The sequence below is a fragment of the Xiphias gladius genome, chromosome 12, assembly GCF_016859285.1.
Source record: "Xiphias gladius isolate SHS-SW01 ecotype Sanya breed wild chromosome 12, ASM1685928v1, whole genome shotgun sequence".
Lineage (NCBI taxonomy): Eukaryota > Metazoa > Chordata > Actinopteri > Istiophoriformes > Xiphiidae > Xiphias > Xiphias gladius.
This window is the reverse complement of record NC_053411.1, coordinates 10,798,518-10,813,904: the sequence shown is the minus strand read 5'-3', so window position 1 is coordinate 10,813,904 and position 15,387 is coordinate 10,798,518. Positions and strand designations below refer to the sequence as shown.

Sequence of the window (15,387 nt, the reverse complement as noted above, 5' to 3'; positions counted from 1 at the left end):
CCATGCAAATCCCTGAAATGATTTAGTGCAAATAAGACCTGTGTCATTCAGTCATAAATCTGTTAAAAATCACCCATTAAGGAAACAAAATTTTTAACATAATTTACAATAAAATGACAAATTATGTAATGACTGTGATCGTACAAATTGATCTCAGGAATACATCCATAGCATAAAGTGGTCTGAATTTACTTTAGAGAGACAATGTCTACTTGTGATCCTCATCATTTTATGGCCTTGGTATGAACAGCTGTGAGCAGTATTTTTTTCCTTGTGTTTAATGTGTACTGTAGGATTTTTAGAGACTCTGGAAAAGGGAAAAGACCTTATGAGAAAAGTCTGAAACAAACGGGATTTTGTGTAACAGACATGTATGTTTTTCTTTCTTTTCGCTTTAATCATCTTGTGACCCCACAAATATCTTTTGTTCTGACCCCGGGCCTCGGAACCACTGCATCAGATAATTGTGTAAAAATTCTGTTGGATGACCGCATTAAAAGTCACTCACTTCATTGCAATGGCTAGGACATGAGATTTTAAATTACATGTGCAATAATCAAGTTTACGAAAAAGCAAAGTGTGGTCTAGAGTAATAATGTCATAATATAGTTTTATTTTGATACAAAAACAAAACATTTAAAATTAAAGCAATCAATAAGATTTGGAAAAAAACATTTTGTAAACATAATACAGATTTCATACAGAAATTTTAGGCATTACATTATTTCTTCAAAGCTCCATGAGATTGGGGGTAAGGCTTTGAAACTGCACCACTGAAAACAACTTAGTGTCTTAAATGGCAGAGAGGACATTGAAACATGGATCTCTTTGGGCCTTCAGTGGGTTTTTATGCCCTAACCCTACACATCGAGATCATCATCTGGGTCCTCCTGGTCATAGTCGTCGTTGGCATCAGGCTCATACAGAATTCGTCCTGAACCTGGGCCTGAGTGGAGAAGAGCTGTTTTCCTTAAGAAAAAAAGGAGACAGTGTTTTTAGATTATTTGGAAAAAAATAACACAGAAAAACACAGTTGAAAAATATGGTAACTGTGGAAAAGTTTCTCACTTCTCTTTGCTGAAGACAAAAGGAAGTGCGAGTTTCTCCTTGGCTTCGCGCTCTGTGTCAGATAAGCGAAGGTTGAAGGTCAAGTTAGCTGTTGGGTCTGTCTACAGAAAAACAAAAAACAAGAAACTTTTCAGCCCTGCCATGTCTGAACCCTTTCTTTATTCTATCGATCTGATGGAATAATCCTGTTATATTGCACCTCCTGTTCCTCAGGGTCTGGCTGTTTGGATCCAACATTGCTGGCCTTGCTCTGTACTATGACTGTAAGATCCTCTTTGATGCTGAAAACCTCCTCCTAAGGACAAAAAAATAATGTCATCAATCATTTTTAATGGTCTAAGAACACAAAATAGTCATCCCAAAGGAAACACTGCTCACATCTTGCATAACCTTCCCCGATTTCGAGCGCTTTGTTATCTTTGCCACTGCTTCATCTCCCTTCAGTCCAGGTGCCACAGTTATGACTGAAGTAGCCATATGGCATACACTTCCCACGGTACCTCTCTGATGCATATCTGCATGGAGCAGACCAATAATAGCTCTCACAGCTCCCCCTAATGAAAAAACAGGAAAGATGAACTTAGAGTGGAATTACAGCATAGTCTTACAGTTCCACTTTACTAAAAATCAATCAACCAAGATAATTTGACAATAGGATGGTGCACTTTCAAAAGCTTTTAATAAATATTCCACAGGAGTATTGTGTTTGGTTTTTCTTGAAAGATAATTAAAGCTAAGAGCTTTACAGTCACCCAGTCAAGCCTAGACTTCATACCTTCCTTCATTCAGTAACACTAAGTAACATCTGGACGCCACACTGACATACAGACATTTAGAAGATAATTTATCACCTTTTTTAAGTTGCTGAAGAGTCTTGCAAACAGCAGAAGGACTGACATGCCTCAAAATCCATGAGAGAGAGTCGATTACCAAGGTAGCTGGTTTTGGATGTGACGGTTGCTTGACCAGATGTGTAAGTTCCTCCAAATTGAACCCGCTAACTGTGAAAGCGGGATGATCGGTCCAGCCAAGGGGGTCTGTAAAAGCATTGTGAAAGTGAAACCTGAAGTGATAGAAACAGATGAATAATGGTCATTTTGGTTATATGTTAAATAAACTGTGTGATAGAAAGAGCTGCGGCAAACTATTATTTTCATTATTACTGAACAATTGATTAATCATTTAGTCTATAAAATGTCACAGAAGTCACAAGTTTCAACAATTCGAGATGACGTATTCAAATGTCTTGTTTTGTCTCAACAGTCTAAAACCCAAAGAATTTCAGTTTACAACAGGGGAAAGGAACAGATTGGAGTAGTTGGAACCAGTGAATCTTTCGCATTTACCTTGATAAATGAGCTATTAAGCAAAATCAAAGTAGTTGGCTATTAATTTACTGTTGATCAATAAATCGTTTCAGCACCAATCTTAGTTACCTCTGAGTGGGTGATCCTTTTAATCCATCTCTCAGCTCTTCCTCACTGACCTCAAAGCCAAGGACATGGACAGATTCCTCCCTAAGTTCATAACACAGGTCAAGGTTGTTGTTTTTTTTTTTTTTTTTTAGCAAATACATAACTTAGAAACATTGACCTGTAACAAACCAAATTGTCACCATAAGCAATTGATATAAGCTTTAAATACCTGCTCAATGCAGCATTGATGAAGCTCTTCAGGAGGTGTCGACCAGAATAACTAGCAGAATCTGTCAATACAAGTAGAAATTACATGACTTTACGTTATTCCTTCGATTCGCACGGGTAAGTTATGTTGTTGTTCGCAATTTAGACTTAAATTCTACACTTACAAAAAGCATTTACCTTGTATTATGAGAAACCCTGCAGCATCAATGCCTTGCAATAATTCAGGCAACATGGTACTATATAAATAAATTGTAGAGTCCAGGTAGCTTCAGCTAGTTAGCATGCTGCTCATTCACTGCCTATTGAAAGATGTATACCGTAACAAAAAGCGGAGAACTCAGTAATTTAACGTCAGAAAAACTGTTTATCTCAAAGCTGAGGATGCCGAGCACTGAAAATTGGAGCGAGTTATATTTCACAGGGAATACAGCTTTCTCAAATCTAGCATTTTTCGCTAGGTAGCATGTTCGGCGTACACAAACTCAAAAACGTCATATCCCAGAATTCCCAGATATCCAGTAGCGATCATAAGTGGGAAATGTAGTTCAGCAACATTTACAAGCCTTTCCTGTGTCTTGGCAAATGACTGCGCAATAAACTACGTTACCCGAAATACCCCAGAGGAACCACTGCGCTGGCAGCAGCAAGAGGTTTCTGCCGCGCACGGAGAAGACCGTGCGGAATAAAGTCATAACTCCAGTGGTTTTGTACGCGGACAGCGAAGATACGAAAAACTTAATCCGAGAAGTTCCCATCATGGACCTACATTATATACTACTCGCGTTAGTCTAAGGAATTTTACCGTTCTGTCATACTTCAGTACAGATGGTTATATAAATTCAGTGACGAAGAAAAGGGAGCTTTAAGTGCATCACGTTAAACGGCAGAGGAATTAGTATTTTGTCGGGCTAATAACGTTAGTGTGGCCACAATTCAGAGGCGGTTTGCCTTTGGCACGTTAACGTTAGCTGTTTTAGCGGATCCCCAGCGAGGGGAAATTACAACTTCGACCCCGCAGTGGAGAGCTATTTGAGGAAGAATAGCTTCAGTGTTACGCGCCCTTGGCTTACTGCTGCTAAAGCTGCCCGGCGGTAAGGTGCAGCCACGCCGGGGGGAAGCACAGCGCGACGGCCGCTACTCTCCGGCTAGCTCGCCTGCTGCTTCTGTTTGTTGGACTGAGGCCTTGTCGGTGAGGCGACAATGCTTGACATAATGTCTGAGCACCAAGGTATGTTTCAGCAGTATCAATACCGAGCCATTACACAAACTGTTCCGTCGTAATGTTAATCTGATAACTGTTGAAATCTGTCTGTCGTGTTTTACGGACATTAAAACAGATAATCTAATGTAAATTATGGCTAACGTATATGTTACGTTTGGTTGCGTATGCTGTATTAATAACATGACTTGCTTTTGACCAACTTATGTGTTGCTGTCAGAATGCCATGAAAGTTGTGTTAAAGTGAATATCGATTGTCTAGTGTTTTGTTGCGATTAATGGTAGTTAGCCAGTCTACTGTTAATCTTTATTGCACAGTTATGTTAGCTTGCTAGTTAGTTAAGGCGCCCATCCACATAGCTTAACGTTAATAGCTGGAAAGCTATCGTTACCCGACCACCCTGCTGAAAATACTTTCTAGCATGTCCGTTTCAAGTTAAATTCGCTTTCTTGTCAGCGACGAAAATCATTATTTTTAACATTAGCTGAAACTTAAATGCTGACAACACGGGCGATTAAACGATACACCTTGCTAACACTAAGCTAGCACAGCTACCAAGATCCCCACTTCAATTTCAAGAAAGCCAGCGTGATTAGCTAGCTTTTAAGAATGGGGAATTGTCCGTTAAAAATGAACGATCATCCTTGTCGAGTTTGAATGCAACTCGTTAAATATATCGGACTTTAAGGAAACCACCAAACCAGTCCGAAACAAAATTGCCCTTATCGTTGCAAACGGGATAACGTGTTGTTAGCTTCTTCCACTGTAAATGTCAGCTAACGTTAGCAGGTAGCATCCAGACAGAACAAAATGTCAAGTTAAAAGCTTGGAAGCCAACAAATTTAGCCATCTTAGCTACGCTTTTACAAAATCAACAGTTTGTTCTAACTTTGGTGTTAAATCGATGAACAATTGTTCGTGGCTGATGCCGAAATATCCAGACTTTGTGTAAAGTTCACACAGTGAACCAGTGACACCGGTTGCGGTTATTGGCATTTATTTAGCGTTACCATCCGATGACAGATTTGCTTATTTTCCCCTCAAACTGTTATCAGTAAAGTCTGGCGGTCTTTTAAAGTAACTAAGCAAACGCGGTTCTTAAATAAGATCAACAATTCTGCCACTAACAACCTTGATGAAGTTATGCCATATTAGCAAGCTAATGCTAGCGTAAATCCACTCGTGTTTAATCGTACCACTAGGTGCTTCTTTGTGTTGGCTATAAGACTGCTTCACTTGTGACTTACAGAGCTATTTTTTTTTTCTCTCCACCAGATTCACTGTTGACGTGCAAAACGGAACCTCTGGTGAGTACTTTGTAATATCACTTAGAATACTCTGAGTTGTTTATTCGGGAGCTTTCTGTTGTTGGAGCTAGTTTAGATAAGCTTCACTGTCTATTAACAAAGGTATACTTTCTGTAGCCCCCAGAGAGGAAAAAGAGGACTGTTGAGGACTTCAACAAGTTCTGCAGCTTTGTCCTGGCATATGCTGGTTACATCCCTAGTCCAAAAGAGGTAAACTGTTTTGAATATTACCGTTTAAATTGGAAAGAACTGCTATTGCATATCCTTACTCAAGTTTTTAGGAAATACCAAAATGTTCCTTTTTGTTGTTGTTGTTTAATAGGAGAGTTCCTGGTCCCCAACATCATCCAGCTCTGCACACAGTTCAGGGTTGTCAGCAGATGGAGGTGGTGGAGGCAGCAGCAGTTCCATGGGTAATACATGGGCAGATGGAACCTCTGACATCCACACCATCCATACATTTGTCCGTAAAGCTCGAGCAAATAAGGGCAAAAATATTCGCCGCATGCACTCTGATAGCACTCTGCTGGACAAGATGCGCCTTAAAGACTCCCTGTATGAGAGCCAGGCCAGCAGTAAGGCAGAGCGCAAGAAGGACAAAAAACTGAAAAAGTTGTCACTGGGTTCTGCCATGACGGCAGCCGATAGTGGCAGTAGTGAAGGTGAGAAAAGAGCCCGCATCAAACGCAGCAAAAACTCAAAACAGCCAAAAGCTAAGAAGCTCAAAAGTTCAGCTGCTCAAAGTGAGACAGACTCAGAGGCACGGCATACACATACAGAGGTACGAGCCATCAGAGAGGAGCTGACGGTGCATGGGGGCTCCACTCCGAGCATGCAGGGCCTGGGGAAGATGCAGCCAGACGAGTCCATCAGGGAAGCAGAGATGAGCTCTAGTGAGGGTGAGACTTGGATTGCAGATGAAGACATCATGGTGGAGTCAGGTATGTAATTGTGATTTTTGTGCTATGAAATTAACTGATTTTTAAAAAAAAATTATTTTTAATTAATTTATTTATTTTTTAATATTCTCTCTGTTTGCATCTAATAAGGGAAACTTTAATACCCAAACCCCTTTTGAGTGTTTTTTCTGGTAACCCGTTTGTGTTTCTCAATAGTTAATATTCGCATATTTTTGCCTTTTATCAGCAATAATGGCCTATTAACTGTTCTCTTTGTCACAGGGGATGATTCATGGGACTTGATCACCTGTTACTGTGGGAAGCCATTTGCAGGGCGGCCAATGATCGAGTGCAACCAGTGTGGCATATGGGTGCACTTGTCATGTGCAAAGATCAAGAAGTCCAACGTTCCCGACATCTTTTACTGCCACAAGTGCAGGGACTTGCGGCGGTCAGGCCACAAAAAAGACACCTAGAGACGAAGAGGATGGGAGGGACGAGGAGCACCAAGCCTGTTTTTGCTGTCCTCTGACACTTATTTTCTTTGATGCCTACAGCCAAAACAGCCTAAATTATCACCTGGATGGCAACAGTATTGTCAGTTTGTAGGATTTCTTTTGACAATCACAACCATTCTTATTTATCCCTCACAGTTTTTTTTTTTTTAAATTCTTAGTCTTTTTTTTTTTGGCTACTGTGAAGAACTGGACAGAAGGCAACAGTGACAGTGGAGAATCATTTATTCGTTTATAATTAATCCCTACATTAATTGGCTTTATTTTTATATACTGTGCTGGTGATGTGCACATACATTTTCACATTTGTTCTCATATTCACTGAAGGTGTATTTTGACCTTTAAATTATTTTTGGGGGATATTGACAAATCAGTGAAAATTTCCTTTAATGTCTCAAGGGAGTATCATTTTCAGTTTGAAAGCCTTTTCCTTTCGGCTTTAAATCAAAGAAAGTTTTCCACATTGACAAAATGTATAGCCTAAGAGATGGTAAATGTCACTCCTGTTTATTTGTTTAGAAGTATGTCATAATGATAGATGGGCAGCTCATTTTCTTTTCCATTGTATTTTGGCAATTTGTTTTTAAGTTTGCTTTTTTTGTGGTTGTCAGTGGCAACCACTGAATGATAAAATGTAGAGATCTCACTCCTCTAGAATAAGTGATCTTTGAATTTACAGAATCAGCTAACATTTATTATTTTGCATCCGCAATGCATCTAAATTGCTAAATTTCAAATTGCACAGAGACAATTCTTTCAGCAGTGCACTTTTTAAATATAAACTCAGATACCATTTCCACTACATATATGGATGGTACTGGGAATATGATGAGCTACGGCTGATTAAATCTGTACTTAGCAAGCTGTGTACATTCATGATTGAGCGCTTAATGTTTCTCCCTGTCTGGCTCATTAACCAATCATTGATAGCCATTTACCATGAGCAACATTTACATTGAAAGCTGTTAAATTTTGATGTTTTTGTTTCATGTGTGGTTATTGTTTTTCTTGTTAAAAACTCATCGTCTATGAGGGGGTAATCTTGCTGTAAGATGAATGGTTTGGCAGTGCTTTACAATGTCAAAGTGGCTCCGAGGCTTGTTTATGAATGGTTGTAAAATATTTGTTTTTCTATTTCATGTAATAGTTTATTTCTTAGCTTTCTGAGAAGCGGGTTTAGAGATGCACCCGCGTCAGAGAATGGACATAAGATTGTCTCACATCGAGAACAAAGTCGTAGTGTACAGAAAATAAGTTGATGCCGCGTAGGTTGTGGCATTTGTTTATGTTGTTTGGTTTTACCATGTGCTTTTCTTTCGTTGGTGGGAGAGTCTTGGTAAGTCTCCAGTAGCAGTTGCACTCTCTCTACAACTTCAATTCTGTGTACATATCCTGTTCCGACAACTGTACATATGTGAAAGTGAAGAGAGAAAATACCCAAGCAAAATCTATATTTTCTGCAGTCTGATATTGTTTTCTTTAATTGTAGCTTGAAAAATAAAAGTCTTTGGGAACATAAAGGTGGTATTTTGAATCATTCGTATTGAAAGGACTTTAAAAAAAAAAAAAAAAGACTTCTGAGCTGGGTATTTTTGTCACATTTTATTAGATGTTGGCACACAGTGAAGTGTTTTGTCATGTTTGTGTCTTCCACCAGTAGAGGGAGATGGTCGACAGGCATCTCACTTGTTGGTATGGCAGTGAGTTAAATTGGAGTTGATGAATAAATATGGCACAATCACAAATGAATTGGCATTGAGAAAATGTGAGAAGGAGCTCAGCTGCTGGAGTTTCTTTTTAGTCCCTGTAGTCTTCCCAGGAGACGTCCGGCTCATCCTTTAACAAACAGTATCGAAATGCTCAGTTCTTCATACAGTATTAGAAAAGAACAAGCTATTTCTGAATTGTTAATGATAAACCATTGGTGTACTCTATATGAGGGATTCTGGAAATGGATCCCAGTGTCATGGAAAACCTGGACAAGACAGGCAAGTTGAAAACTGTGCAAATGATGGGAAATAGAAGTTATCTAAGAAATGAAAAAGAAAATTGACCTGGACATTCAAGTCTGCTAATGAAAATGTAACATTTAACACTGACAGAGATTGAGAGTGCTCATTAAAACTTAGCTGTACTTGTACCATTTATTTTTTGCTTCAGTCCTATATGTATAGTGTATATATAAGTACAGTGTGTGTATAGAGAAGGTGGCATTTAAATGACATTGTAATTAGGGCTGATTTGCTTTGGAAAAAAGTGACACCATTTTTCTTTTGTTACGCACCTGTCGGTTCCGGGAACTGGACATTTGAAAGCTGCCAATGGAGTCCAGAGGAGCAACCTTCCTCCTGTAGACAGAGCAAAGAGAGAAGAAGAGGCTCAGTCCAAGACACTGAACGTCTGTGACGTACGGTGACTAAAACAGCCTAACTTATACTTTTCATTCACACTATGCGTTCACTTCCTACCACACAACCCAAAAAACACTCACTATTGTACACTTTGTTATTTAGAAGAAAAAAAAATACAGAAAAGGAACAACAGCCAAAGCGTCTTACAGTTATATAGTCTTAGTTATGTGTACCTATCAACTAAATGAAGAAAAAAAAAAAATTGTATTACAGGAAACAGAATGTAGAATTGTCTACACATTTATCATTATACATTTCTGATTCTATCACATTGAGTTAGATGATGGTTGACATAAAACGAGTCATTTAAATTACTTGATGTTAGTTGATCTCATTTCCAATTACCCTGGTTTCTTCAATAGACAAGTCACATTTTGTAAAGATTTATTTCTGTCTTAATTTCATTATGTGTGACTACAAAACCCCCTCTCAAAGTCTACACCCAGTCACACCGTATGACCCTAGGTTTCTGTCCCCCCTTTTCATTTGTCCTCACCTCTTTTCGTTGGCTTTGCGGCGGTATTGGAACTGGTTTTGGCGCTGGCTTTGGAGAGAAAGGTGCCCTGTTGGGGCGAGGAAAGTCTCAGAATGAGAGGGGCGATCATCCACATCCCTGCCTGTCCCCCCTGCATCACCCACAAAGAGGTCTCCACAGTCTGAGCGATCAGGCAGGCGGGAAAAGAGCTCTTGGTCTAGCCAGGTGACTTCCTGCAGTAAGTAATCATATTATCAAAAGACTGATAGACGACACAGGATTAAATGCCTGCAGCTATTTGAATTGTTTGCCCAAAGGATGACGAGCTTTCTGTGTGTAAAAGCCTACCCTTTTGTTTTTGAATCTGCTTGGCAAGACAACAGCAGATATCTCCTCCAGCAACAGGTAAAGAGCCAGGAGAGGTAGCATGCACCTGGAGCGAAGCATCTAAGCAGAGTAAAACAGTCAATATTATGTCTCTGATTCACTGCAAGGAAACAGTAACGCAAAAGCAACTATATGCTTACCTTAAATCTTCTGATTCCTCCGCGGATTTCTGTCCTCAAAGATCTTGGCTGCAACGCTGCGTCTTCTGAGCTTCTGACCAGTTTGGAGGGTATTTGTAGCCATTCATCTAGGGTGGGTTTATATTATGGGACTGGCACCAAGGGCTGTTTAGGCTAAGTGAGTGCGTGTGTGTGACTTAAGGCATGCCAATTACATCTGCCGCCTTGCTGCCTGGCATTGTGATCATAAGTTTCAAACCTCTAAAGCCACTCTTAAAAGATCCGAAGTGCTGACAACATGCCTCTCAGCCGCATGAGGAGAGATGGGAGCATGATAAGGCCATTGTTGAGGATGTTGCTGTTGCTGACTTGCCTTGGGGTCATACATTACCCTCAGGCTGGCTTCAGTTAAGTTACGAGCATCTAAATTTAAATGCTTTTTTAACCACATGAACACGTCTTTTATCCCCTCGTATGAGTTATTGAAGCACTTGGTCAGTAATTTGAGCTGGCTGATATGGCAGAAATCAATATTATGATAATAGGATTTTTTCCTAATGCATATATATGTCACAACATGATAAATGTGTGCAAAATTTCATCTAAAATGCTCAATTTATGTTCATTGCAGAGAACTGGTTTCCACTGTTATGGCACCAGACATAAAGCTTGATACATGTAAAACAAACCAATAAAAAAAGAGCTAAAACCTAAATTAAAAAATCCCCCAAATTCAATTGTATCAAGTCCCCAAAGTCTTATTTTCACAAAATAACGGTAAAATCTGCTAGTTATGTAAAATAATTGAAGCTTTTTTTTCAAAAATATATCGAGTTGTTCACAATTAGCTAAAATCAAGCGTCATTTTTTGGGAATTGTATGAAATTGTCTTTGAAGCTACTGACACTCATTTCTACAAAAGTCTTTAAACAAGTTGATTTTTATAGGAAGCAGGTTGAAATAGTCTTACAAGACTGGTACATTTTTTCCCTTTTTTGTTCTTTTTTCAAGAAAAAAAGACTTTTAGGGCTCAATAATGAACGGAAATGACTTAATAGCGAGTTTTTGCATTGTATGATATGATCAAACTACAAAATTACTTATGTAATCATCAGATTTTTGTTCAGTTCAATGAACTCTGTTCCATTGTTATGCATTACATCAAAACCTTTGAATACATGTCAAACAAAAATCCTAATCATCCCTTTTGTTTGTTGTCAGTTTCACTTTTCTTGGAATCTTAAAGTTAGACAACACAATGTTGTAAATCAATAACACACTGCTAAAAATGTCATCATCTATCATCTATCAATAAGTCCTAAAAGTCTGAGTCAAGTCAAAACAAGGGACTTAATCAGCCAATGCTGTATGGTAATTGCAACTTTTTCATGTCATTTTTCATTATTCTATGCAGCTAGTTGCTTTACTCTGTCTCCATGTAAGATACTGACACTTAGATTTGTCTATAAGTTAGTTGTATTTTGTTTTTAAATGGTCGCTCTGTCACCGGAGGAAGAAAGTAATGCCCAAAATAATGAGCACTGCCATCAAATAGTATCAGAGCCCAAAGTGACCTATTTAAACTGCTTAACAACAACCATAAAAACCACGAAATAAGGAAACCAAAAAGCTATGTGTGATTTATATTTAGCAAATAATATGCAAATGAAGAAATTTAAGCACTTAATTGACACTCAAAATTAGAGATGATTAATTAATCAGTGATTCGTGTATTCATATCTGCACTGATCCAATGAGTTTGGGTTTGAAAGACCCAAAGAAATGCACAGAGACGGAGAGATCGGAGATAGCATCAGGACCCCAGTGTGTGTGTGGCAATCTGGAGGACTTGATCACTCTGCTTCACCCGACCTCGCTGGCGGACAGCCACCCAATCCAGACCACACACAACTCTCTCCACCCCTCCTCTGCCTGCTGCCTCTGTCTCCAGAAAACAAAACAGAGAGGAGACAGTGTAGCAGGGATGGATGGAGAGATTGGCAGAGGATGGGGCGGGGTGAGGGGGGTCATCTCGGAGCATATGTGTGTTCAGACACGTTTTCACTTTTCCTCTTTTCCCGCCCTGTCCTAATTATATCTATTTTGGGACACCGAGGTTCACCAAACATAGAGCCAGTGCTGATAGATCAGGCGTGTATAAATAAACCAAGGCAATGCTGGCAGCATGTCAGCAGGGGCAGAGGCCAGATAGGCTGCACTGATTGCCTCCTTTATCAGGGACAGGCCTCATTAGGGGCCTCTGGCTGGGTGTGTGGCTGTGTGTGTATTCTTTTTATTGCAATACAGGACTAATGTTCTCTCAAAGATGTAAACTTGAGGAGAATCCTCATTTCTGTAAGGGGTTTCTATATAGTTTCTATATAGTCATTTCTATATAGTTTAAGGTTTGGGGTTCAGTTTAGGGTTAAGCTCAGTGTAAGATTTAGGTAAGTTAAGTGGATGCCAGTGGAATTTGTGGTGGCGCAATTTACTCAAATTACATTTTATCACATTTTCAGGTGCCAGTAATATAATATAGCCTACATATGTACTCAGTGTGATAAAAATATGTAAGTTGGGAAATACACAGAATTTGGTTTCTTGCTGAAAGTGAGATGAGAAAATTATGCCACTCTCAAGCAAGTTAGCATAACTTAGCACAAAGGCTGGGAGAAATAGCTAGCCTAGCTTTCCCCAAAGGTAACACAGTCCATGTCTCAGCAGCTCTAAAGCTCACTAATTAACATGCTATATGTTCTTTGTTTAATCCCTACAAAATTTAAAGTGTACAAATCACAGTTGTGTTTTTATGTGGGGTTATATTTTGGCTTGGTGTAGTGATTTCCTTTGTGGTACGCTAGGCTAACCGGCTGCTAGCTCTAGCTTCATATTTACCATACAGACATGAGAGTTTTATCAATCTCTTCACCTAACTCTCAGCAAGAAAGCAAATAAGCCGTGTCAAACTATTCCTCTGACTGCACTTGACTACACTTTTTGTGAGACACCATTAAGTTATGCTATTGCTTTCAAATACAAAAAATGTATTTACTATAAACATACTTAAGCATACTCAAATTACAATTTCATGTATGATGTTTAGGTTTGTCATCTACTAAACAGGCATTTGTAATATATTAAATGTATTTTAATAGTTTGTCATCTACTTAAAAGGCATTTGTAATGTATTAAATGTATTTTAATAATTCTCCAAAAGAGTAAAGTATGCAAAAAGAACATGGTAAAAATGTTACCATTAGTACAAAAAAAGAATACACTGTAGTCATTATATATTGTTAATGCATTAAGTACAATATTAGCATATTTAAAAACAGGAAACTTTAGGTACATTAATCATGAGTGAGCATTAAAGTTTCATATTGGTAAAGTACAAAAACGTACAATATATGCATTTTTTGATTATTTGCTTTATGATGAAAGTGAAAGTTTGTTTAGGGTACACTGAAATTGTCCAGTGCATTTCTCTATGTGTGTATGTGTGAGTGTGTGTGTGTGTGTGTGTGTGTGTGTGTGTGTGTGTGTGTGTGTGTGTGTGTGTGTGTGTGTGTGTGTGTGTGTGTGTGTGTGTGTGCCGAATGACTTCCTTCATACCCCGCCCTGGTCCAGTGCCCTATAAGTATCAGGCACTGCAGCAGGGTCCAAATATAGACTCGGCAGAGACTGATCCCTCTACAAGTGTCAGCAACCTCAGAAACATTTAACGGGAAGAAATATATAAATGATAAACAAATTAAACATTTGTCAGATTGAATTGGCCCAGAAATTTCATGTCCGTTCAGTCATTTGTGTTTCCGTTGGTCACAGAAACACTGACAAGCCGTCAAATGAGCTGAAGAAATAATTTTAAATAATTTTCAGTGGTGATAAACTGTATCAAACAGTTTTACTGATGACATTAACACTTACTCTGTTCCGTTTTATACAGGAAGAGGAAGGTAGCAATCATCTCATTTTACCACAACCATAACATCCAACCAGGTAGTTAATCAGTTGCATACCCTATTTGGCAAATAATTCGGAGCGTGTTCTGATATTTAATATTCCATGTGAACACCTCAATTTTCATCCTAGATCCTGTGAAACTCTCAGAGACCTAGCTGCCCACTCCACGTTCAGCAGATCTCGCTACGTATTGTTCTAACCATGAGTGTCTTGGACTATACTTGAGTATTTTTACTTTTTGCTCCACTACATTTTTACAGAGCTTTAATTACTAGTTACTTTGCAGATTCAAGTTTTTACTTCCAAAGCAGCTTATATATAAAATATGATTCACTGTTAATATATCAACATACCCAGCACTAGATCAAGTATTTAAAAAAGGGCTCCATCTTGACCAGTTACAACATTAAAATTTTCACTTACCCACTAATGTATCAGTAATGGTAATTCAATAATATAATACAAACAGGGGACATGCTACTTTCTAATAAGTCGGTTGTGGTGTTTTATATTAAGGTATTGCTACTTTCCTTTCTTCTCCCACTGCTTGTGTTTGACAAGTCAACATGTCCTCAGTGAAAAAGGCCTGTAACAAGCACAAATAGCATGCAGCGTATAAAAATAGTTTTCAATTTTTAATTTCTTTTTTTTTTTTACATGAGTTTTTTTTTATTTAATTGATTTGTTTTTGACTAAAGCTGCATTTATTTATTTTTTTGGGAACCAGGGGTAAGAAGAAATTCATACAGACGCAGTAACATTGAAGGCTAACATACTTAGCAAACAGTTGCATGCTTACACATCCAGCACAACCGGAACAATAAATAGCATTTCTTGCAATCTGACACATGTGAGGCCGATATTCAATCTCCTTTTATCTCTGTTTAGGTCCTCACCAACTTCTGAGAAAAAAACTGTCAAGGTATTTAAGCTAGTTAGCGGCAAGATGTTCGACTTTCTTTAATAGTTAAAGTTAGTCACTAACTTTGTCTGCCATTTGTTGCCGGGCAGATTGTGTATATTGGGTTTAATCTGGGATTTTTTTTTTTGATAGAAACAACTGCTCATAGAGTTTTAAATGTTGAGGCTGAAGAATCAAAACAACAAGACAAGTAAGCTAAGAAGCTTAAGAGTCAGGTGATATCTCTCCGTTGGTTTATCGGTACCCTATGCTACTAGCAACCACTTCGATGTTTCACATAGTCATTTGACTTACTGTTAATAATGCAGCTTTAATTCAATTCTAAATTAAATGTGTTTTATCAGGTTTAACGTGGTATAGCAAGTGTAGAGTGTATAAAGGGAGATGCTTAGCAAGCTAGCTAAGTCAGCCAGCTAATTTAGTTTAGCGAGTTAAATTTGGTTTAGTTGACTATAGCT

General features: G+C 38.5%; 2 protein-coding genes across 3 annotated transcripts; one reads left to right on the top strand and one right to left on the bottom strand.

The window, feature by feature from the left end:
- Positions 1 to 580: 580 nt before the first annotated feature.
- Positions 581 to 3,868, bottom strand: elp5 (elongator acetyltransferase complex subunit 5). Of its 2 annotated transcripts, none has more exons than XM_040141615.1 (9): positions 3,782 to 3,868; positions 2,889 to 3,010; positions 2,713 to 2,773; positions 2,505 to 2,585; positions 1,920 to 2,131; positions 1,447 to 1,622; positions 1,268 to 1,363; positions 1,069 to 1,169; positions 581 to 969 (listed from the first exon to the last, which is right to left on the bottom strand). In XM_040141615.1, the coding sequence occupies exons 2-9, from the start codon at positions 2,941 to 2,943 to the stop codon at positions 861 to 863; spliced, it is 891 nt and encodes a 296-aa protein (XP_039997549.1). In that variant the 5' UTR covers positions 2,944 to 3,010; positions 3,782 to 3,868; the 3' UTR covers positions 581 to 860. The 2 variants fall into 2 exon arrangements, with proteins under 2 accessions (XP_039997549.1, XP_039997548.1); XM_040141614.1 differs by lacking the exon at positions 3,782 to 3,868 and adding an exon at positions 3,188 to 3,293.
- Positions 3,826 to 8,161, top strand: phf23b (PHD finger protein 23b). The gene is made up of 5 exons (XM_040141612.1): positions 3,826 to 3,939; positions 5,207 to 5,238; positions 5,356 to 5,448; positions 5,561 to 6,179; positions 6,420 to 8,161. The coding sequence occupies exons 1-5, from the start codon at positions 3,912 to 3,914 to the stop codon at positions 6,611 to 6,613; spliced, it is 966 nt and encodes a 321-aa protein (XP_039997546.1). The 5' UTR covers positions 3,826 to 3,911; the 3' UTR covers positions 6,614 to 8,161.
- Positions 8,162 to 15,387: the final 7,226 nt, after the last annotated feature.